The 23655-nt window shown below is 43.0% G+C and overlaps 1 protein-coding gene across 1 annotated transcript; it reads left to right on the top strand.

The window, feature by feature from the left end:
* The first annotated feature begins 11199 nt into the window (after positions 1–11199).
* LOC100757182 (zinc finger protein 883) lies at positions 11200–22968 on the top strand. The gene is made up of 3 exons (XM_035449185.1): positions 11200–11331; positions 13025–13151; positions 20590–22968. The coding sequence occupies exons 1-3, from the start codon at positions 11200–11202 to the stop codon at positions 22356–22358; spliced, it is 2028 nt and encodes a 675-aa protein (XP_035305076.1). The 3' UTR covers positions 22359–22968.
* Positions 22969–23655: the final 687 nt, after the last annotated feature.

Here is a 23655-nt window from a genome sequence, read left to right as displayed (position 1 = left end):
ATCTTGAAAACACTTCAAAGGAAACATAGCACATACATGTGCACACAGACATGTGTAAATACATGTGTGTATGCTGACAAAAACAACTCAAATGTTCTCTTTTCCTGATATGTGATGGTCATTGTGTTAGTTTTGGACTTACGGCTGTGAACACAGACTATGACCATGACAACTCTTACAAAGGAGAACATTTCACTGGTGCTGGCATATAGTTTCACAGTTTTGGTCCATTAGTGTTATGGCATGAAGCATGCTGGCATGGAAGCAGACACCCTGCTGGAGAAGGAGCTTGGAGTTCTAGCTCTTCATCTGGAGGCAGCTGAAGGAGACAGTGCCACACTGGCCAGGTGTAAACTTATTACACCTCAAAGTACACCCCAATAGTGACAAAAGTCTTCCAAAAGGGCCACACCTATTCCAACAAGATCACAACTCTTTTTTATCTTTTTATTTGAATTAGAAAGATTATTTTACATGTCAATCCCAGTTTCCTCTCCCTCCCCCCTCTCCTACCCTCCCCCAACTAACACCCTACCTATCCCATACCCTTTCTGCTCCCCAGGGAGGGTGAGGCCTTCTGTAGGGGGTCTTCAGAATCTGTCATATCATTTGGAATAGGGCCTAGGCCCACCCCCTTGCAAGATCACAACTCTTAATAGTGCCATTGTCTATGGGCCAAGCATTCAGACACATGAGTCTATCATTACAGTCATTAATTTCTTTTCTCATTTTATTACTTCTTATATTTATTCTCAATTTGATTATGTTTTTGTTTTTCTTTTATTTATTCTTATTTTTAACTTTGAGGAAATTCTGTAATATATTTTGGACATATTCATACCTCCAAAATTCCTTCCAGATTTGCCATCTTTCTCCGCTCACCCAACCTTTGTGTCTTTTAAATTTTTTTAACTCATGAACACAGAATTTTTTGACCATATGCTCTTGAGTGTGTGACTATCCACTAGCTCGTGGTCAGCTTATTGGGAGGTGGCACATTTTAAAATAAACTGACTCCTCATTTCCTAGTAGCTATCAGTTGTCACTAGCATCTTAGTTGAGGGTTACTATTTTCTCTGGAACCAGACAGTTCCCTTTTTGGTAAGTCACTGCTTTTGACTAGATGCGCAGACCTTTGAAACTTGTAGTGTGTGCGCACCCAGGCTATTTCTCTGAATGCAGTTCAATCATTACACCCTCCTATCAGTACACTGTGAATTTTAAACCAGCTGTTACTTGTAAAGCACTTGAAATGCTAGTGTCTATTAACAATAGTACGGAGAATAAATTTTATCACAAGACCTCAATGAGTTATCTTTCATTTGAAGAGTAGGAATTCATTGAGACCTAGCAAGCCTCTTACTAGAAAGATGCATTTTAACACAACCTATGAATGCAAAGAGAGAGAGCCTGTGCAGTATACTGTTTGACAAGTAATGATAATAGCCCAATTTGTTTAACAAGTATCCTTTGGCTCTGTTGTGCAGTGAACCGGGATGATGACAGAATGACCTCCAGAGACCTGACTATGGGGATCTTCTTCCTGTCCCAGACTATAACAGGAATGTTGGGAAACTCAGCCTTGCTTTGTTGTTTTATCATAGCTGACGTTTCTGGGATCACAGCGAAACCAAAAGACCTGATTGTCAAGCACCTGACCTGGGCAAATTTCATAGTTCTCTGCAAAGGAATCCCACAGACAATGAATGCTTTTAGTCAGACTTACTATCTAGATTATGTTTCATGTAAACTTGCCTTATACTTTCATAGAGTTGCCAGAGGAGTGTCTCTTGGCTCCACATCCATGCTGAGTGTCTTTCAGGCCGTCACCATAAGCCCAAGCAATTCCAAGTGGGCACGGCTCAAGACCAGAGCACCCCGGATCATTGGTCCTTCTCTAGGCCTGTGTTGGGCCCTCCAACTCTTGGTATATGTCTTCCTTCCTATACACACAACCGATATATGGGGGAGAAGAAATACTTCTGGGATAAAAGATTACGGATACTGTGCTGTTATAGATTATGGGAGACTAGTCAGTACACTTACTGTAGCGCTATTGGCATTACTTGATACGATCTTTTTGGGATTGATGATGTGGGCCAGTGTCTACATGGTGTTTATCCTGCTCAAACACAAGCAGAGAGTCCAACAGATCCACAGATCCCTGTCTCCTAGGTCATCCTCTGTGATGAGAGCAACACAAAGCATTCTTACCCTAGTGAGCAGCTTTCTGTTCTTCCATATAACCTCTATTGTCTTTACCTCCTATCTCTCTGTCTTTGCTGGGACCGGTAGGTGGCTGTCCAATGCAGGTGTGGCCATGGCTGCATGCTTCCCAACGTTCTGCCCCTTTCTGCTCATCAGACACCACACCTCCCTTTTCAGGCTCTGCTGTACCAGTTCTCATTAGCCTTTAATTGTGTAGTGAGAGAGCTCTAAAAAGCTGTGCTGTCTGCATCCCCCTTTCCAGTTCTTCTACTCAGTTCTGCTCTATGGCCACAATGTCAACATGAACCTTCAGATTTGACAAATAATGTCTATAAAGATTCTTCCAATACTGTTGGTAATTAAGCCAGGGGCGCAGGCAAATCTTGCTCTATGTTGTGAGTACTGAAAGAATAAAGAATAATGTGGACTGTTTCCATTTCCGGTTCAGCGACCCTGCTCAGAGGCATCTGAGGCCAAGGGTTTGCTCACGGATCCGAGATCAGCAGCGGGACCCAAAACACCCAGAAACTGCTGAGGCCCTGGTGGTAGTTCCACCTCCATCCATGGGCCCAGGTAGGCCAGGGGCTGTCTCCAGTTCTGGTTCAGCGGGATCCAACACACACGGACACTGCCAAGGCCCCGGTGGCAGTTCTGCCTCCATCCATGACAAGAGGACAGACATAAGAGTACTGGAACTGTTTGCATCTACCAGAACAGAACCTTGGTCCCATACCCACCAGGAGAGGAAGAGACTCCTGCTACACCCAAGAGAAGAAAGGATGAGAAGAGGTCAAGGTAAAAGCACATTCAACGACAGAAAACCCAATATAACACCACCGGAGACTAGGAGACATACAGCAGCAAGACCTGAACATGCAGATGAAGCAGAAGAGAATGACCTTAAAAACATCTTCATGAATATGATAGAGGACCTCAAAGAGGACATGAGAAAATCCCATAAAGAAATGGAAGAAAAAACAAACCAAAAAAATACAAGATGTCAACAAATCTCTCAAGGAAACAGTTCAAGACCTAAAACTGAAATACAGACAATAAAGAAAGCACAATCTGGGGAATGCTGGAAATAGAAAAGCTGGGCAAATGATCAGGAACAACAGACATAAGCATAACCAACAGAATACAAGAGATGGAAGAGAGAATCTCAGGAGTTGAAGACACACTAGCAGAAATATAATCATCAACCAAAGAAAATCTTAAGTCCAACAAATCCCTAACACAAAATATCCAGGAAATATGGGATACCATGAAAAGACCAAACCTAAGAATAATAGGTATAGAAGAAGGTGAAGAAAACCAATTCAAAGGCTCGGAAAACACATTCAACAACATCATAGAAGAAAACTTTCCCAACCTAAAGAAAGACATGCCAACAAAATACAAGAAGCCACTGGGTGTTGGTGGCACATGTCTTTAATCCTAGCACTCAGGAGGCAGAGGCAGGCAAATCTCTGTGAGTTTGAGGCCAGCCTGGTCTCCAGAGCGAGTGCCAGAATAGGCTCCAAAGCTACACAGAGAAACCCTGTCTCAGAAAACCAAAAAGAAAAAAACAAGAAGCCTACAGAACATCAAATAAACTGAACCAAAATAAAAGGTCTCCTCACCACATAATAATCAAAACACCAAACATACAGAACAAAAAAATAAATATTAAGAGCAGTAAAGGAAAAAGGTCAAGTAACTTATAAAGGCAAACCTATCAGAATTACACCTGACTTTTCCATGGAAACTCCAAAAGTAGGAAGATCCTGGATAGATATTCTACCTACACTAAGAGACCATGGATGCCAGCCCAGACTACTATACCCAGCAAAGCTTTCAATCACTATAGATGGAGAAAACAAGATATTCCATGACAAAACCACATTCAAACAATACATATCCACCAATCCAGCCCTAAAGAAAGTTCTTGAAGGAAAACTTCAACCCAAGGAAGTTAACTACAACCAGAAAAACATAGGCAATAGATAAACCCACTTTACCAACAACCAAAAGGAAAAGGGATAGAATCCTATACATAATTTCACCACCATCACCAAATCAAAAACAAACAAGAATGAACAATCAATGGTCATTAATATCCATCGACATTAATGGTCTTAACTCGCCTATAAAAAGACACAGATTAGCAGAATGGATAAGAAGACAGAATTCATCCTTCTGCTGCATATAAGAAACACACCTCAACTTCAAACACAGATGGTACCTAAGAATTAAAGGTTGGGGAAAGATTTTCCAATCAAATGGACCCAAGAAACAAGGGGGGTAGTGATCCTAATATCCAACAAACTGGATTTTAAACTAAAATCAATCAAAGGAGATGAAGAAGGTCACTTCCTACTCATCACAGGAGAAATCCATCAGGATGAAGCCTCAATTCTGAACATTTATGCCCCAAATACAAAGGCATCCAAGTTTGTAAATGAAACATTAATAAACTTCAAATCATACATAAAACTGCACACACTATTAGTGGGAGACTTCAACAACCCACTCTCACCACTGGACAGGAACACCAGAAAGAAACTTAACAAAGAAACGAAGGAACTAATCCAAGTTATGGCCCAATTGGACATAACAGATATCTATAGAACATTCCATCCAAATACAAAACAATTTACCATCTTCTCGGTGCCACACGGAACCTTCTCTAAAATTGACCACATACTCAGCAACATAGCAAACCTCAACAGGTACAAAAAAATTTAAATAACCCTGATGGGAATGTACTATGTATGTTTATCTTATTGTTTGTTAAATAAAATACTGTTTGGCCAATGAGACAGCAAGTTAGACGGGACTAGGAGTCAAAGAGGATTCTGGGAAATGTAGTAGAGAAGTGGTGATCCAAGCAGGAAATGACTATATATAAAATATATAGATTTATGATAATTAGAACTGAGCTAACAGATGAGAAGTCCTAGTCATTGGCCAAGCAGCTTTGAACCTAATACAAATTTCTGTGTATTCATTTGGGCCCTAACTCAGGCGGGCAGCTGGCATAAAGCGCACATGTGGCAGTGGGGCTCGATGGCTTTTGGCGGAAAGATTTATCGTAACATAACCCCCTGTATCTTATCAGACCACCATGCTTTAAAGTTAGAATTCAACAACACGAATTACAGAAAACCTACAAACTCATGGAAATTAAGTAATACCCAATTGCACAATTCCTGGGTCAAGGAAGAAATAAAAAAAGAAACATTGCCTAGAATTCAATGAGAATGCAGACACAACATACCCAAACCTATGGGACACTTTGAAAGCAGTGCTAAGAGGAAATTTCATAGCGCTAAGTGCCCACATGAAGAAACAAGAGAATAATCACACTAGAGAATTAACAGCACAACTGAAAGCTTTAGAAAACATACAAGCCGGAGGAGCAGATGCCAGAAAATATTCAAATTGAGGGCTGAAATCAATAAAATGGAAACTAGGAAAACAATACAAAGAATCAATATAAGGAAGAGTTAGTTCTTTGAGAAAATCAACAAGATAGACAAACCTTTATCCAAACTTACCAAACAGCAGAGAGGGAACATGCAAATTAATATAATCAGGAATGAAAAGGGGGACATAACAACAGACAGAGAGGAAATCCAGAGAATCATCAGGTCAGGAGTAAAAATAATTTCATCTTATTTTCACTACATAAATGATGATAACGTTTGTGGGGGATCCAGAGAGTCAATACAGAAATTTAGGTATGTAATAGCTTCTCTTTCTGTGATTACACATAAATACGGGAGGTTTTGTCAGCTGGTTCACCTAGCAGCCTCCGTGAGACTTACATTTCTCAGATTCTTCTCATTGTGCAGCTAATATGCACATAAGCTAGACAAGCAGCTTATAAAACCAATAAAACTCTCCTTCCTGTGGTCTCCTTGTTCTCCTCCTGTGGGGGCATCATAGACACCATGATGAACCAAACTCATCTGTGAAGAACACTGAAACCATGGCTGACCTTAAACTTGTGCTTCCAGAGACCCTGATCCATTCACAACTACTTGCTCTTGCACCAGGACCAGAAAACTACTACTTCAGGCTTCTCTTCACCAACTGCCTGCAGTCATTCTATAGAATTACCTATTGAGTTCTTATAACGTGATAAATGAAAGACCCAGAGACAGATATTGGGGTTCAACCTGAAGTTCAGGGAAGCAAAGCAGCCAAGCTACCAGAGAGCTCTTACCTCTAAAAAGGTTGGAACATTCCTATTCTCAACATGGCTGGAGAATGAATGCTCAATACTGAGCCTTCCTGTCTTCAGTATGGCTGGAAAATCAGTCCCTGCTCTGAGACCTTGCTCCTGTATTATATACCTCCCTAATGCTGGGATTAATAGTGTGAGCCTGGTTTCTGTGGCTTGTGACTGACTTTGCTTTCTGAATTCTCAGGCAAGCTTTAATAAATCATAAATAATATGTCACTACAAGTTCTTCTGAACATCCAAATAGTTTGGAAGATCACGTCTCTTGTCTGGTTGTTTGTTCTTTCACTGATGTGAGTCTTACTTGTGGTACTTCTTAAAATGCCTTCTAGAATTCTGCTCTGGATCCATGAGAATATGACTTCATTTAAATGATTTCTAAAATCACCACTTCAATCTTTGTCAAAATTTAGGTTGCCATAATTTTGTCCTTTATATTCAGGTTCTCTGTTCTGCTCCTTAGGTTGGACTTTTTTATGTCAATGCCAAGCTGTCTTTTTCACTTTGGCTCTGTCATGTAATTTGATGTCATGTTTTGTGATTTTCCAGCTTGTTTTTACTCTTGGGGTTTTCTATAGCTATTTATGGTGGGATTTTTTTTTTCTTTGCTTCATACTAATTGTGATAGTTTATCTTGTATGTAACACTGGAAGTTTCATAGGCATTGCAATAAACCTATAGTTTAATATTCCTTTTTAAAAATACTTCCTTGTTTTGAAAATAGATCATGTCACATAATATCTTTGATTATATTTGTTTGGCATTTTCATTTTTTCTTGTGACCGGGTCTTACACTATATCCCAGCCTGGCTTGGAACTCTCTATGCGACTCAGACTGAACTTGGACTCAAGGTCATCCTCCTCCTTCAGCCTATGGAAGCTAGGATTAGAGCCATGTGTTAGGATGCTCTGCTTGTTTCCCCCTGCTTTCTTTAAATTAAATAAAAAGATTTATTTATTTTTAAATTATGTGTATTCTTGTTTTGCCTACATGTTTGTCTGTGTACTACATGTATGGAGTGCCTGCAGAGTGTAGAAGAAAGAGGTCATCACATCCCCCTGAAACTAGAGTTACAGGGGGTTGTTAGTCTCGGTATAGAGGCTGCGAAACAAGCTCAGGTCCACTGGAAGAGCAGCCAGTGTTCTTCATTTCTGAGCCATCTCTCTTACTCCCTTCTCCCTTTTCGTGGTGAGATGTGTGCCACTATGAATGTGTTTGAAACTCAGGGATGATAGAGAATTAGCTGAGAGGCTGGAGAGATGGCTCAACAGTTAAGAGCACTGGCTGTTCTTCCAGAGGTCCTGAGTTCAATTCCTAGCAACCACATGGTGGCTCACAACCACCTTGAATGGGATCTGGTGCCCTCTGCTGGCATGCAGGCAGAAAACTGTATACATAATAAATAAAAGAAATCTTTGCGGGGCGTTGGTGTCGCACGCCTTTAATCCCAGCACTCGGGAGGCAGAGGCAGGCGGATCTCTGTGAGTTCGAGGCCAGCCTGGTCTCCAGAGCCAGTGCCAGGATAGGCTCCAAAGCTACACAGAGAAACCCTGTCTCGAAAAAAAAAAAAAAAAAAAACAAGGTGAACAGAAATTGGGGAAGATGCCTATCTCTGAACTCACACATGAGCACATGCATAAACCAGGCAACACAAAAGAGACTGTCCTGGAACCAGCTCTTGTGGAGCAGGCTGGTCTTGAACTCACAGAGATCCCCCTGCCTCTGCCTCCTGAGTGCTGGGATTAAAGGCGTGCGCCACCGACGCCCGGCTTTTTTTTTTTTTCTTTTTAAACCATACATTTTGAGTCTCTTTTGGCCCCAGCTGCTCTTTATCATACGATTGCATAAGAGTGGTCACTGTTGGAAGGAAATTAAAGCACAATAGACACAACATGGAAATACCGAGCATTAGGATCAACCATTGTTAACTGATAAATGTTACAGAAATTGACAGGTGTCAGAATACGGCCAGTCAAAGATGCAATCGGTCCCTAACACATAGTCCAGTAATAATTGACATATCTGTTTGATTCAAAAGCAATATCTGGGTTGGAGATGGTGGCACATGCCTTTAATCCCAACACATTTTAGGCAGAGTCAGGAGGATCCCTGTGAGTTTGAAAACCAGCCTGATCTACATGACAAGCTCCAGTACATCCAGTACTATATAAAGAGACCCTGTCTTGAAACCGAATTAAAAAAAAGAGTAAGAGAGACACGAACATCTGTGTCTGGGGGAAGTCAAAATGGGAGGAACCTGAGATGTGTCTGGCATGAGCTTTAATTCATTCAGTTACTCAAACGCCCACGGACTTGAAATTTGAATATTGAAGCATCACTTTACCACAGGCTCCTCTTTTCACAACCAGAACAAGAAACCCTCAAAAAAAAAGTTAAGTTCTCAATATGTCACTCTCCACAGCCATTTTTTAAATATTTATTTATTTATTATGTGTACAGTGTTCGGCTTGCATATACACCTGCAGGCCAGAAGAGGGCACCAATCTCATAACAGATGGTCTGAGCCACCATGTAGTTGCTGGGAATTAAACTCAGGACCTTTGGAAGAGCAGGCAGTGCTCTTAACGGCTGAGCCATCTCTCCAGCCCTACACAGCCATTTTTGAAAGAGGGGAAAAAAATAATCTTCATGCATATAAACCCCAGTGGGGGGGCAGAATTTAAGGTGTAAATATGCAGAGGCCATCAAACACCTCTCAAATTGCTCTTGTAACTAACTAAATTCTGGGAGATACTTTACCAGCCCAGTGAACAGGGTCTGGAGATTCCCAAAAGAAAAACAAGGCAGGTGAATTCTTAGAAACAGTCACAAACTGTTTTAGTACACACACACACACACACACACACACACACACACACACACACACGTTACTGGAAACAAATATACTGTCACTATCTTGGAAAAAAAAGTCAAAAAGTAGGAATCCGGAAGAGTGTCTCTCACCTGCAGCCTCCATCAAACCATGTCGGGTTCACTCTTGGGCTGATCTTCCCACTATGAGCATTCAACCAGTACAGGGGGTTCTTCCCAGAAAGAGGAGGGTCAGTTCAGAGGTCTGCACTCACCCACCTTCCAGAGACTGCCCTGTGTCTGCAGCCTGGGTGCCTGAATGAAAGCAACTCACCTGTGCAAGTAGGTTGCATCTGTGATGCCGGCTGCTGGTTGGTGGTCGATGGGACCCACAGCCCTCCTATAGATATGAAGTTGGTGACCACCCCCCAAAGATGAAGGCTGAATGTTCTCTAAGCTCATCCTCCCCCCCCCCCCCCGGAGAGGATGACAGGACCATGTCACAAGAATGAACAATGACAGTTAGGCCAAGGGAGTTGACGTCACCTCTGAAAAACACTTGCTCCCATCAGTGAGCAAAAAAAAAACTTTTAACTGAGTAATGAGCATTGCAGAGGGGCAGGTTAGAAGTGGAAAGTCACTCTTGTGTTACATAATATTTTTGATAGTCGTCTATATTGTAGCTAGTATTGATGCTTTATTTCTTTACGTCAGATAGTCTAATGGTATTTTTTTATTTTATTTTCTCTTTTTATGGTACTTCCAAACAGTTTCAAATGCATTAAATATAATTTAATTGTTTGCAGATTAACCTTTAAATAACATGTCTATTTTTGTTTATTTATTTTGGAGTCTTTGTTTTCTCTTTTAAAATGATTTAGTGTTTTAACATGTGCAAGGTTCTGGGTTTGATCTCCAGTAACACACACACACACACACACACACACACACACACACACACACACAATCCTATGGAATCTTTAATGACTCTCTCAAAACCAACCTAGAAAAAGCACTCCCTCGAGTGTTTTTCCCAAATAAAATCCCCACCATTCTTCCTTTACTTCGGAAAAGACATTCAGAAATAAGTAAAGATGCTTCTGAGGATGGACCGCGTTTTGACGTTGTTGACGACCTGAGCAGTAAGAACTACATTACCCATAATGCCGGGAGAAGGGTAGCAAATGCTGAGCCAAAGAGAGCAGTTTTGGACTTGCAGAACCGACTGGCACTGGGCGGGACTTCCTACAGTGCGTCCTGTCTGTGGTTTAACTTCCCTTTGGTTAGGTTGTTGGAGGAATCTGAGCATCAGGCTTGGACTCAAGGTAAGAGAGCGAGCAAGCACCCGAGTGACAGCCGATGAGACCGCGGGCAGCGGTGACGGCCGAGCGCGGGTCCCAGCACCATCAGCAGAATCCGATGGAGACTCCGAGGCATCCGGCTCAGGTGAGTGCTGCATACTGGGTGCTCCCCTGCCGCAGACACCTGAGTCCTAGAGCCTATTGAGCGCCACCCCACCCCGCTCAGCTCAGGTCCCTATGGAAGAAACTCCTGGTCCAGATCAGTGCCAAGCCCGTGGGTGGGATCCCCACTTCTCATAACCAGAGCAACGAGGCGTGGGAGAGTGGGACTAGCCGGAGGTTGACTGACTGGCATCGGTAATGTCATGTTTGGACACTTGAGCCAGAGGCATTCTAGCTGAAAAATGGCAAGGTGAAGCGTATTGCCTGCGTCCTCGGGGACCTAGGAGCCAGCGGGACTGTGTGGAGGATGGATGCAGTCAGAGGCTATTCAAAATATTCCAAATATTCCAAAAGCTGCCCAGAGTTAAACCGGCTTGGAAGGGGATGACTTGGAGCCTCGGGAAGGTTAAGCTTTGTGCAGCATCCCACAGCTGGTGTAACTCAGCATCGTGCACCGAGGTTTAGAGATAATTTAAAATACAAAGGTCATGAAGATGAGGGACTGGACAGGGGTCACGGGAAGCCCTGAGCCCATGAAACCCCCGCCATGGTCTTTGACGCTTACAACTTTCCTCCCACAGAATCCCAGGTCTACAGAAACGCATACGGTCTGTACACAGGTGAGTGGGGAGTGTTCCAGAACCTCACCAGTGTGGCCCCACTCCTTGTCTCAAGTTGGTAGTAGAATTCATTGGGGGGGTGGCGTCTTAAGAGCGGGATGTAAAGTCTAGCATGGAGGCAAACCCCTGGAGTTTCAACGCTTGGGAGGACAGAGGCAAGAGGATCACCAGTTCAAAGCCAGCCTGCACGATGTGGTGAGAGCCTAAGAAAGACAGAGAGGTTGACAAGATGGCTCAGCAGGTAAAGGCACTTGCACCAAGCCAGAGGACCTAACTCAAGTCTCCAGAACCTACATGGTAGAAGGACAGGACGGGCCCCTGCAGATTGCCCTCTGATTTCCATGAGTACACCCACATACATGTGAGCACACACACACACACACACACACACACACACACACACACACACACACATTGAAAAAATGAACAAATGTAAGGAAAAGGGGAAGACAGCACCAGCACGGTAGGTCAGTGAGTAAAGGCACTTAGCAGCAAGCCTGACAAGCCCAGGACACACAGTGGAAGACGTGGACCAACCCCATCTGGTTCTCCTGACCGCCACACTCTACATGCATGTTGCTTCCCACACGTGGACACTTACACAATAGAAGATAGATAGATAGATAGATAGATAGATAGATAGATAGATACAAACATACATACATACATACATTGATGAGAGATACATAGATAGATACATACATACATAGATATATGCATACATACAAAAAAGAAGGATATTGAGATTTGGAAACCCATAGTGGGGGTGTTAGCTGGTAGCTAGTCACACAGATAGCTACATAGATAGATACATAGATGGATGATAGATACATACATAGATACAACATAGATAGATACATAGCTGTATACATAGATACAAAAAAAGAAGGATATTGAGATTTGAAAACCTATAGTGCAGGTGTCATCTGGTAGCTAGTCACACAGATCTGAAACTCTGGGGAAGATTAATCACAGAGACATCCCAAATGGTGAAGGCCCATTTTGCCCTGAACTATGGCTTGACGTTCAGTTAGGAAATGGAATTGGGTCTTCTTTATTTCCTTTGTTTTGTTTTGTTTTTTGTTTCTGGTTCTTCACTTCTTCATGTTCTAAAGGCTGTTTTTTAACTCCTCCGGTCAGCTGGTACTCCTGTCTCTCAGCCTACTAAGTGTTTGGGCTCTGCGTGTGCCCCATGACACCCAGATCCGGACAGTAATGCCGTTAGCAGAAAAGTCAGGAAGGGTGAGAGTTATGGCCAGATCTGATGACTGAGCAGCTAGCTGGAGATACAGACATCTTTAGCACAGCAGGAGCTGTAGGAACCAGGTGAGGATGCAGCTGATCTGGTCGGTGGCCAAGGCTTCAGTAGGAGGCGTGGAACTCAACTCAGATTAAAAAAAAAAAAAACCTTACACATGTTCCACCTTCTCCCATCCTAAGGGCCTGTGGGCTCAAAAGAAGTTTTGATAGCCTTGTTATTGGCAGGTCCAAAATGCATAGCTACTCCCTCCTTGCCTTTCTCTGGGTGCACTGGGAGGTCCTAGTGATCTCAAAATGAAGTCACAGGTGGGCTTCAGTGTGTTGGCTCTTTAGCTTCCAAAGAGGACAGTAAGCTAAGGGAGGGCACTTGGGTGAGTTAACTCGGAATCCTAGAAGAAGTTGGTCATTGAGTGACTTGTCCCCATCATGACAGGGCTGTGTGACCTTTGAGGACGTGGCTGTGTACTTCTGCCGGGAAGAATGGGAGCTCCTGGATGAATCTCAGAGGCTCCTGTATCTCGATGTCATGCTGGAGAACTTTGCACTTATAGCCTCACTGGGTAAGGCGCCCGTACCGCCCGTGTCTTGGTTCTCATCTGTCTCTTTCTCCTAGAACCAGCTCTGCCATTTCTGCAGTCAAACTATAGGCCCTGTTAACTTCCCTACTTTCTGGGCAGGTGTGTCATGGGTCTCAGTTCTGAGCTATGTGCACTACCCTAAACAGCCCTAATACATGCCACCCCAGAGCGTTCTTCGAAATGTCTGGGTGGCAGACATTCTACACTCTACATTCTACACATGGTAATGAGTCTGTCTTAGGTTTTTCCTGTTGCTTTAATGAAATACTATAGGCACCTGGTCCGTGGACCTGAAATGGCGGTGACACCCCTTTGGGTGTGGCTTCAGGCAGATGAGAAAGAGAGGAGCTTGAGGCGTGGCTTCCCTTTGGGCGCTTTTTCTGTTGGGTCATCGGATCTGGTAGGAACAGCAGGAAAATGCTCCTATGGTTCTTTGAATCTTTCTATGTAATTGTTCCCCAATAAACACCCATTTATCATTTATCTTAGGTCTGGTGATATTATTACATCCTCGCCTTCAAAATACCTTGACAAAAGAAACATGAGGGAGAAAGGCTTTCTTTAGAGTCAACAGTTCCACGCCGCATTCCATCGTGGCAGAGAAGTCACAGAAGTAGGAGTTTGAGAAAACGGGTTGCATTACATCCACAGTCAAGAGCAGAGAATTAATGCATGCCAGTGTTCAGCTCTCTTTCTCATTCACAGTCTAGGATCCCAAGCCCAGGGAATGGTGACACCCATAATGGGCAGGTCTTCCACCCATGACCACAATCAAAACAGTCCCCCACAGATATAGGGAGCCCTTCTTCCAGGTCAGCCAAGATTCTGTTAGGTTGACAGTTAACATTAACCACAGCTTCTAAAGTGGTATTGCCCCTTCCTTGGCAAGACGGCCAAGTTCATATCCATAATTCCTTTTGCTCCAAGTTCAGCCGGCTTCTAGGTGGTGTCTGATAGCTGCCTCTTTCAGGAATTTCATACATTTGGGATGTTTGGTGCTTATGTAGTGGGTAGACTGTTGTACAAGACCCTCTATCCTGGCCTCTTTAAAATACTGATTTTTTTTTTTAACCAATCACTCATCCGTCTTGTCTTTCTTGATGACTTACATTATCTATTTCCTATATAGTTAAACAACTTGGGGTTGGGAGAAAGTCCTGATTCCTTTCATGAGGTAGACATGTCAGGATGGTCACAACAATTGACTGTTCCTCATTCGTGAGTAACAACTGGTGCAGGGTACGACATCCAGGTTGTGTTCAGATCAAGCCAGGAATCTGCTGTGTGTCTAACAGCATTATAATTATAAGTGTGCTGTATGAAACATCTGCTCGCAGTTTCAGATGTGACCTCTCCTGTTCCAGCCACCATCCCTCCACTCTGCCATCATGGACTCCTTCCCTTCTGGAACTGTAATAAGTCCTTCCTTCTATTAGTTGCCTTGGTCCTGGTGTTTACTCCCAGCAACGGGAAGTAACTTACATACTAACCAAAAGGAAAGTAGTTATGGGACCTAGGTTTTCATAACACCAAGAACCAAGTCTCTCTCTTCCCAGGTAGCAGCTGGTGTCCCATGATTCATGTATCCAACAAGAGTTCAAACAGATCACATAGTTTAAAAAAAAAAACTGTTCCCACTTAAATTCAGGATTTTTTAGTAGTCTTTTGTGATATTCTGAATGCCTTTGCTGTCTGTAGTAATATTTCCCTGTTCATTTCTGACTTTGTTAATTTGGATTCTCTCTTTCATTTAGTTGGGTCAAGGTCTGTGATTCTTTGTAGTGTTGTCTTTATTTCTGTTTCATTAATGGATTTTAATGTTTAATGGATTTTCTGTTTCTTTCTGGATTTTATTTCTTGCCAGCTATTGATCTGGGTTTGTACTGTTCTTGCATTTTCCAAATTCTTCAGTTGCCTTCACTAAGTCATCAATTTGAGCTCTTTCTGATTTTTTTTTTAAGGTAGGCACTTAGAGCGATACACTTTCCTCAGAGGACAATTTTAATATGTCCCAGAGGTTTTGTTGTGTTGTATATTCATTTTCATGTAGTTCTGGGAAAGTTCTCCCCCTCCTCCTCCTCCTCCCCCTCCTCCACCCTCTTCCTCCTCCTCCTCCTCTTACTCCTCCCCCTCCTCCTCCTCCTCCTCTCCTCCTCCTCCCTCCTCCTCCTCCTCCCCCTCCTTCCCCTCCTCCTCCTTTCTTCTGCCAGCCCAACACTCAATAGTAAATTCAATTCCACTGAATTTGTGAATTTCCTAGAGATTTGTTTGCTGTTAGTTTTAAGTTTTATCGCTTTATGGTCACATAGGATATATGGAGTTATTTCTATTTTTCTGAATTTGCTAAGATTTATTTTATGTCCCAGATATAATCTATTTTAGAGAAGCTTCTATGAGCTGCTGGTTAGAATGTATATTCTTTTCTGTTGGAGGAAGTATTCCGTAGATCTCTACTAAGTCTACTTGATAGACTCTGTCATTTAATGCTGATGTTTCTCTGTGTGTTTTTTGTCCTAGTGACTTGTCTATGGAGAAAGTGGGGTATTAAAACTGCCTGCTATTAGTGAGTTGTTGCTTATCTGTGTCTTTGATTCTAGTAATTCTCTTTGTATGAAATCGTGATGCATATATGTTTAGGGTAGTAATGTCTTCTGGTTAAATTTTTTCCTATATTAGAATGAAGTATCCTTCTTATCACCCATAGTTACTTTTAGTTTGAAGTCTGTTCTGCCAGATATTAGTATACCTACTTGCTTCCTGGTCCCATTTAACTGAACTTTTTTTTTTCTAATCTTTCCCTTGAAGGTAGTGCCTATCTTTAAAAGCTGGGTAAAAACAGGGATGAGTTCCTTGAAGACAACAGAAAGATGAGTTTTGTTTTGTTTTGTTTTTTTGGGGGGGAGGAGGCGCTGAGACAGGATTTCTCTATGTAACGGTCCAGGCTGCCCTGGAACGTGCCTCTCCCTCCTGGGTGGTTGCCTGGATGGATATTTGTTTCTTGAACCACCTGTCAGCCTGTTCAATTGGAGAATGAAAGCCATGGATATTTACAGTCATTGTTTTGCTGTCTGTTTCCTCTTTTCCTTCCAAAGTATTGCTACCCACATTAAGTTTAGAGGTGACCCGCTGCCTATGAATTCTTTTTTTTTAGACTTATTTTTATATAAATTTTATTTAAATTATAAACAATCTTATTTTACATACAAATCCCAGGTCCCTCTCACTCCCATACTCCCATCCCCCCTACCAACCCCCATCTCACCCCCATCCACTCCTCAGGGAGGGTGAGACCGTCCAGGGGGGTCTTCAAAGTCTGTCGCATCATTTGAGACAGGACCTACACCCTCCCCCATGTATCTAGGCTGAGAGAGCATCCCTCCGTGAGATACGGGCTCCCAAAGTCCATTCATGTACTAGGGATAAATACTGGTTCCACTGTCAGAGGCCCTGCCTATGAATTCTTTTAACCTGTTCATATCACGGAACGTTTTTCCTTCTCATTCAACATTTTTTTTCTTCAATTAGGGAAGATAGTATTGCTAAGTAGTGTAGTTTAGGTTGGTGGTCATGGTCATTTAGAATTTGGAGTGTATTGCTCTGGGGTCTTCTGGCTTTCATTGAGAAATCAGCTGTTGCTCTGATGGCTTTTCCTCTATATGCAACTTGGTGTGTTTGCTCTTACAGTTTTTAGTAGTCTTTATTCTGTATATTTGGTGTTTTAACTACTACATGCCATGGGAAGCTTCTTTTCTGGTCTTGTCTGCTTGGTGTTCTGTGTGATTTTTGTATCTATATGGGTGTGTCTTTTCTTAGTTTAGGGAATTTTTTCTATGATCTTGCTGAAGATCTAGTCTATGCCATTGGCCACCAATTCTTCCCCTTTATCCATATCTAAAATGCAAAGATTAATAATAACATTAAAATTGAATTTTAAAAATGAAAAAAATAAATAAAATTCTAAGATTGGAGCTTTTCATGGTGTCCCAAAGTTTCTGCATACTCTTTTCCTGTGCTTTTAGTTTCTTTTCATAATCATTGTCATGTGGTCTAATTCTACTACTTCAGCACTTGACAGTCTGCCTTCTACTCTATCCATCCTGTTTGTAAGGCTTTCCATTGAGTTTTCTAGTTGACTTGTTGGGTTATCTTCAAGACCTGATGTTTGCTCTTCTGTTTGATCTATCTATGTGTAAGGCTTTTGCTAGTTTTCTAGTTGGGTTGTCGAGTTTTTTTTCAATTCCATCCCCATTCCAGCTTGAGTTTTCTGCCTCTCTACTGAATTCAGATTCCAAATCCTGAATTGTGTTCATCATGTCATTCGGCCTTATATTTGTATTTTCTTGGACGTGACTCAGGTGTTTATTGTTATCGTGTTGAAATCCAGTTAGGTGTCTGCTCGTGTTCTTTTTAAACTCCTTGAAGTCTTTCATAAAGTCTGTGAGTTTGTTTTGTTTTCAGGTTTTGTTTTTTTTAGACAGAGTCTCACTATATATACCTCTGACTGTCTTGGAACTCAGTATGTAGACCAGGCTAGCCTCAAACTCTCAGCAGTGTGTCACCAATGATGATACTCCTTTGCAATTCTGTGTCCTGGGATTCATCTAAGTAATTCTCACTAAAGAACAGGTCTATCAGACCTCGGGGTTTTGATGGGAGACATGCTGTCTTGCCCTTTCATATTGTTTTTTTCGGCATAGCCTGGGCATGTGGACTTTTTTTTTTTTTTTTTTTGGTTGTGTGTCTGATGTGTGAGTCTATCCTGCCTTGGATTGGGCAAGTGTGATTGGGATATGTGTGATGGAGCTGGGCCGGATAAAACTAGTGCGTGTTGTTGTTTGATTGATCCTAGGCCAGGCAAAGCCAATCTGAGGATAGCCTTGGTCTGGAGCTAGGCCTTTGTGTGTGCGGATTAATGTTTACTTAAAATATACATTCATATGTGTATGTATGTATGTGTATATACATGAATAATACTGTGATCATATACATGTACATATGTGTGTACATATACATATGTATACATAAAGATGTTCATAGTGTTATCTTTCTCTACCAGTTTTTTTTTCTTTTTTTAATCTTCCCCCTCTTCCATGTATCTCTGTTTGGGTTTCTGTTTGTTGAATTTGGGCTTTCAACCTGCTGAACCTTTGGTTTCTTTAGTTTCCATTTTTAGCACATCAGATGAGCGTAGGAGGTAGGGAAGGCCTGGGATCTGTACCTTGTGGGTTGAGGTTTGTGTGGTGAGCTCCTTGTGTTAGGAATAGTCTTGGAGCCGGGTGTTGGTGGCACATGCCTTTAGTCCCAGCACTCGGGAGGCAGAGGCAGGCGGATCTCTGTGAGTTCGAGACCACCCTGGTCTACAAGAGCTAGTTCCAGGATAGGTTCCAAAGCCACAAAGAAACCCTGTCTCAAAAAACAAAAACAAAAAAAAAATAGTCTTGGTTAGAAATGGTGACCTCTCTAAGTTGCTCTGCTTTCAACTAAAGTCCACCTAATGTGCTTAGACTCTATGTCTGAGAGAACAGTGGTAACGGTAGCTTTATTTCCTGAAACTTTTGTCTTGTGATAACTTAACAAGCATGTCAACTAGGGGCCTTCTGACCCTCTTTGCCATCATCTATAAAGCTAGAAAGTATGTTAAAAAGCCACGGGGGAAAGCCACTGAGACTCAGGCCCCCACTTTTAGCCCTCCGTGTTACCCTTCACTGCCAGCCTGTCGAGTGGCACCCTCGGTCATTTTAAATTATAAAGAGGGACACCTCACTCTGTTTCTTCTGGAGCTTTCTTCTCCCATCAACAAGCCAACAGCCTTGACAATCCCCACAGCCACAGCAGTAGGGCAGCCTACCCTTACCTTACTATATTGTCCCCGGGACCAAACAGGCCCAGAGACGCACAAGCAGCGGCCTGCAGCCCTTAGGCCCAAAGGTCCATTGGGAATACCTAACATTTATGACCCGTTACAGTTTTAAGCTGGACGGGGCACAAACACGAACCTGCCAAAGGCGTGCTCAGAAGGCAGAGGCAACGACTGGGATAATCAGGAGAACAGCCTCTGCTCCATCTCAGCAGCCGCCCGGCTTGCTGTGGCACTCATTAATCTGCACGGTGGACTTTACTTTCTAGAGATGAAATTATCTCCTGCAGGGGTGAACGCAGTTGAAGAGGGATTATTTCTGAGAGGAGGAGGTACAGTGCACCACTCTCCCGGAGTATCATGAGGAAGCAGCTAAGGATGCAAACGCAAGAAAGAAAGAGATTCATTGGAGGGCAGGTTATGTGCACTGGGGTGGCAGGCCAGAAGAGAAAATCGCATCTCCTGGAGCTAGAGCTAGAGATGGTTGTGGGTCTATCCAACGTGGATGGTGGAAACAAAATTCGGAACTTTTGGAAGAGCGGTGTTCCCTCTTAACCACATCCCTGCGTCCCCAGGATATGGCCTTCTTTCTTGTGTAGAATATGGTCAGGATATTTAGGGCCAAGAAACCTATTCACAGATATACAGACTATGAAAACATGGTTTACGGTATTGGGTCTGGATTATTCTAACCACAGCTGAACTGCATGTTTATAGTTACGTTTTATCCTATCTATTAAGAATTGGCCTCCCTTACCCACATTATGAAGGAATGAAAAGATTAGGAGAAAGGCAGAGAGAAAGAGAAGGGCCAAAAATAAATAAATAAATAAATAAATAAATAAATAAATAAATAAATAAAAAGAAAAGAGATAGATGATTCCATGGTTTATAGTGCTTGCTACTCTTTTAGAGAACTGGAGTTTAATTCCCGGCGTGCCCATGAGGCAGCTCACAGTCTACAACCCAGCTCCTGGAGATCTGACACCATCTCTGGCCTGTATGTATATACACATATACACAGATACACAATACATAGAAATACAAAACTAAATCTTTGAGAAAGTAAGTAGACATGGGAAAAATGTTTTTGTTTGGCATCTAGATTGGTGTCTGTAAGGGAAGGCTGTTTACTCTATAGTCTTTACTCTCCTCTTTTATGGAAACATTTAAATAATATTCCTCCATGCCCCCTTCACCAACCACAAATGAAATCCACCTGTAGATAGTTGGCTAAAAGCAGATTGTTGGATACGAGGTAGTCTTTCCGGCAGAAATCTGCCAAAAAGCAAGATTTGCTCTGAAAGATTAAAATTGGTTTATGTCACTTTTTCCTCCCCCCAGTTGACACAACTTACATCTTTGCAATAAAAGTAGCTAGAAGCTGGGGCAAATATTTTCTGCATGTATCCTGCAGATCGTAAGATGATCTGAATATAAAGCTAAACATATAAAAAATTTAAAAACAATTAGCCACTCCTCGTGGTGAGTTCAATAAGGAGAATAAATTTAGAGCATTATTGGTAATTCCTACCACAGTGACTATGTTTTCTGTGCTTTCAGATTGTTGGCATGAAGCAGAGACGGGAGAGACAGCCTGTGCACAGAGTGTGTCACCCACTGAAGAACCACAGGTCCGAGCTCCAAAGGAGGGTCTACCCACGAAGAAGACTCATCCTTCTGACACCTACGTCACAGCGCTGAAAGACATCTTGCATCTGAATGACCTACCTGGGCAGAAACCGTATTTGTCTGAGGTGTGCGCAAACCTCCTGGACCAGAAACATCCTAGAGCCAAGAACTGGTTAGAGAGAGATGCGGACTCCCTTGGGAAGAGCTGTGTGTTCCATGTATCAGGGAACCCTTTCATCTGTAGTAAGACTGGAGCGAACTTCCCAGCTATGTGGAATCTTCTCCAACCCCAGGCCACTCCCAAAGGCGAGAAGCAAAAGGCTTTTCACAGTGAGAAAAAGAATTCTAAGTCAGAAGAATATAAGAAGTCTTCCAGCCCCCAACACAAGCTTCTTGAGTACCAGAGAGTCGGCCGTGAAAGGGGAAAGGTGGAATCTAGCGAATGCAGTAAGCAAGATTTACGCACACTTGTGCCATCCCAGACAGACCAAACTGACAAAAGACCCTATGAGTGTCCTGACTGTGGAAAACTGTTTGGCCAAAAAGCCACACTTCGAATTCACCAGAGACGTCATACTGGCGAAAAACCCTACAAGTGTGGTGAGTGTGGAAAGTCTTTTTGTCAGAGCTCCAACCTTAGTGAACACTGCAGAGTCCACAGTGGAGAAAGGCCTTACGAGTGTGTGGAATGCGGGAGAGCCTTCGGATGCCACTCCAGTCTCCTTCGGCACCAGAGAACGCACACGGGAGAATGGCCGTATGAGTGTGGGGACTGCGGGAGACTGTTCAGACAGATCGTCAGCCTGGTGACACACCAGAGGACTCACAGGACGGACAAGCCTTACGAATGTGGGCAGTGTGAAAAATCTTTCAGTCACAAGGCCACTCTCACCGTGCACCAGAGAGTTCACACCGGAGAAAAGCCCTATAACTGTGAAGAATGTGGGAAATCCTTCAGCCAAAGTGCCAACCTCATTAAACACTCCAAAATCCATACTGGAGAAAAGCCTTATGAGTGTGGGGAGTGCGGTCTGTGCTTCCGGCAAAGAGCCACCCTCATGAAACATCAGAGAACCCACACTTCAGAAAGGCCTTACGAGTGCAGGGAGTGTGGCAAGTTCTTTAAACAGTACTTCTACCTCATTGAACACCGTAGGATCCACACTACCACAGAATTTTACGAGTGTGAGCAGTGTGGGAAATCTTATACGCAGAAGGCCACCCTGATTAGACACCAGAGAGTCCACACAGGAGAAAGTCCTTATAAATGTGGGGAGTGTGGAAAAGCCTTTGAATACAAATCCAGACTTGATCGGCATCAGAGAACTCACACTGGGGAAAGGCCCTACGAGTGCGCCAAATGTGGGAAGTTCTTCAGGGAAAGCTACAACCTTGCTGAACACCAGAAAATCCACACTAAAGCAAAGCCTTACGACTGTGATCAGTGTGGGAAACGTTTTAGCCGGAGAGCTGACTTGGTTAAACACCAGAGGGTTCATACGGGAGAAAGGCCTTATACGTGTGGCGAATGTGGGAAAACCTTCAGCCGAACTACCAACCTTGTTCAACACAGCAGAATCCACACTGGGGAACGGCCCTACGAATGTGACCAGTGTGGGAAATCTTTTAGCCAAGTGTCTACCCTCACTCGGCATCAGATCCTGCACGCTGGAGAAAGACCTTCTAAATACAGCAAATGAGGAGATCTTAGACCACCCTGTAGCATCTTCTAACACCAAAAGTGTCCAAGAAAAGGCAGAAAGTGTGGGACATCCTTCCACACGCTGGTAGACCATCACAGCTCCTGGAAGCCTACGCTTGAAAGCACCCTTAAACCCCCCAAGACTGTTGTATTGTTGTTCACTGCAGCAGACTAGAGTCTTCAGAGGGGGGAAGTACCACGTGAGTTCCAGGCATGTGTCATTTGTACTGGCGGTACCCTGCCCGTTCCAGACAGTCTGTCTCCTTTGCCAGAAGTCACTAACTGCCATAGCATCTCCCAGAAAGTATCCCGAGCACCTCTACTGAGTGCATATCCCACCCCCCCAACATACCTTAATTCTCCCCTTCCCTAGTGAAAGCCTCAATTGCCTGTGCCTTGCAAATGACCTTAATACCCCCCACCCCTCCACCCCCCGCCTTTTTTTTTTTTTCTTGTCTGTATTTTGCCTAAAAGAACATGCTCTGCATTTGGCTGGAGGCTTCAGAAAGGATTGTCTTCTTTTTCATTCTTTGTCTCCCATGGTTCAGGTTACTGTTATCATACTCCAGGATCACTAGCCAGGAACTTCTGCTGTTTCGTGCAATAATAAAGGCCTTATTTTTTTTTTCCGTGTACTTTTAATCAAGTTTTTATTCACAGCCTTAGGTGGGTAAAATACTACTGTAGGCCCTGTTTATGTAAACTGGAACAGGTTTTTGTTTGTTTGTTTGTTTGTTTGTTTGTTTGTTTTGAAGGCAGCTCCACTCAGGTCTCAGTGGGGGTACTGTCATGGGAAAGAGCGGTTTCTGTTGCTTTCCAAGACTTTAGTGGGACAAAGCAGGGTGTTTCAGTCCTAACTTTGGGCCTCAATGCCTGCTGGTTGTTTGGTTGTTTGTTTGTTTGTTTGTTGGGAGAAGGATGATTTGTTTTTATTTAGCCCATTGGTTATCCTGAAGGTGAGGTCAGTTGTTAGAACTACAACATTCAGTGTTCTTACAATAACTTAAATTTCTTCCGCGATTCCCACATGATCTGGCACCATGCCTTAGACCGTTGAAGGGAAACTTTTCACTGTGCGGCATAGAAACAAGTCCATGATTCCTGGTGTCATTTGTCACTTGTGAAATTAGGGGAGCCCAACAGAAACAATAATGGGTACAGTAACATGGGCTTTGATTAGTTGACAAGTAGGGTTTTTATATGAAAACCAAGAGACCATGGGTATTGCATTCTGGAAAATAATTTGCCCACATCTTGCCTCCAGATATTTTAACTGAGTCTAAATTCAGGCTGTG

The sequence above is a fragment of the Cricetulus griseus genome, chromosome 9, assembly GCF_003668045.3.
Source record: "Cricetulus griseus strain 17A/GY chromosome 9, alternate assembly CriGri-PICRH-1.0, whole genome shotgun sequence".
Taxonomy (NCBI): Eukaryota; Metazoa; Chordata; class Mammalia; order Rodentia; family Cricetidae; genus Cricetulus; species Cricetulus griseus.
The sequence above is the reverse complement of the archived record's forward strand: the minus strand, read 5'-3'. Positions and strand labels throughout refer to the sequence as shown.

What these genes read in the sequence shown, in the direction of transcription:
- LOC100757182 (XM_035449185.1), top strand. Translation starts at nt 11,200, where the DNA reads ATGAAGATGAGGGACTGGACAGGGGTCACGGGAAGCCCTGAGCCCATG. An exon ending in CGCATACGGTCTGTACACAG is followed by an intron (nt 11,332 to 13,024) that starts GTGAGTGGGGAG and finishes CCATCATGACAG; the next exon opens with GGCTGTGTGACCTTTGAGGA. An exon ending in TGCACTTATAGCCTCACTGG is followed by an intron (nt 13,152 to 20,589) that starts GTAAGGCGCCCG and finishes CTGTGCTTTCAG; the next exon opens with ATTGTTGGCATGAAGCAGAG.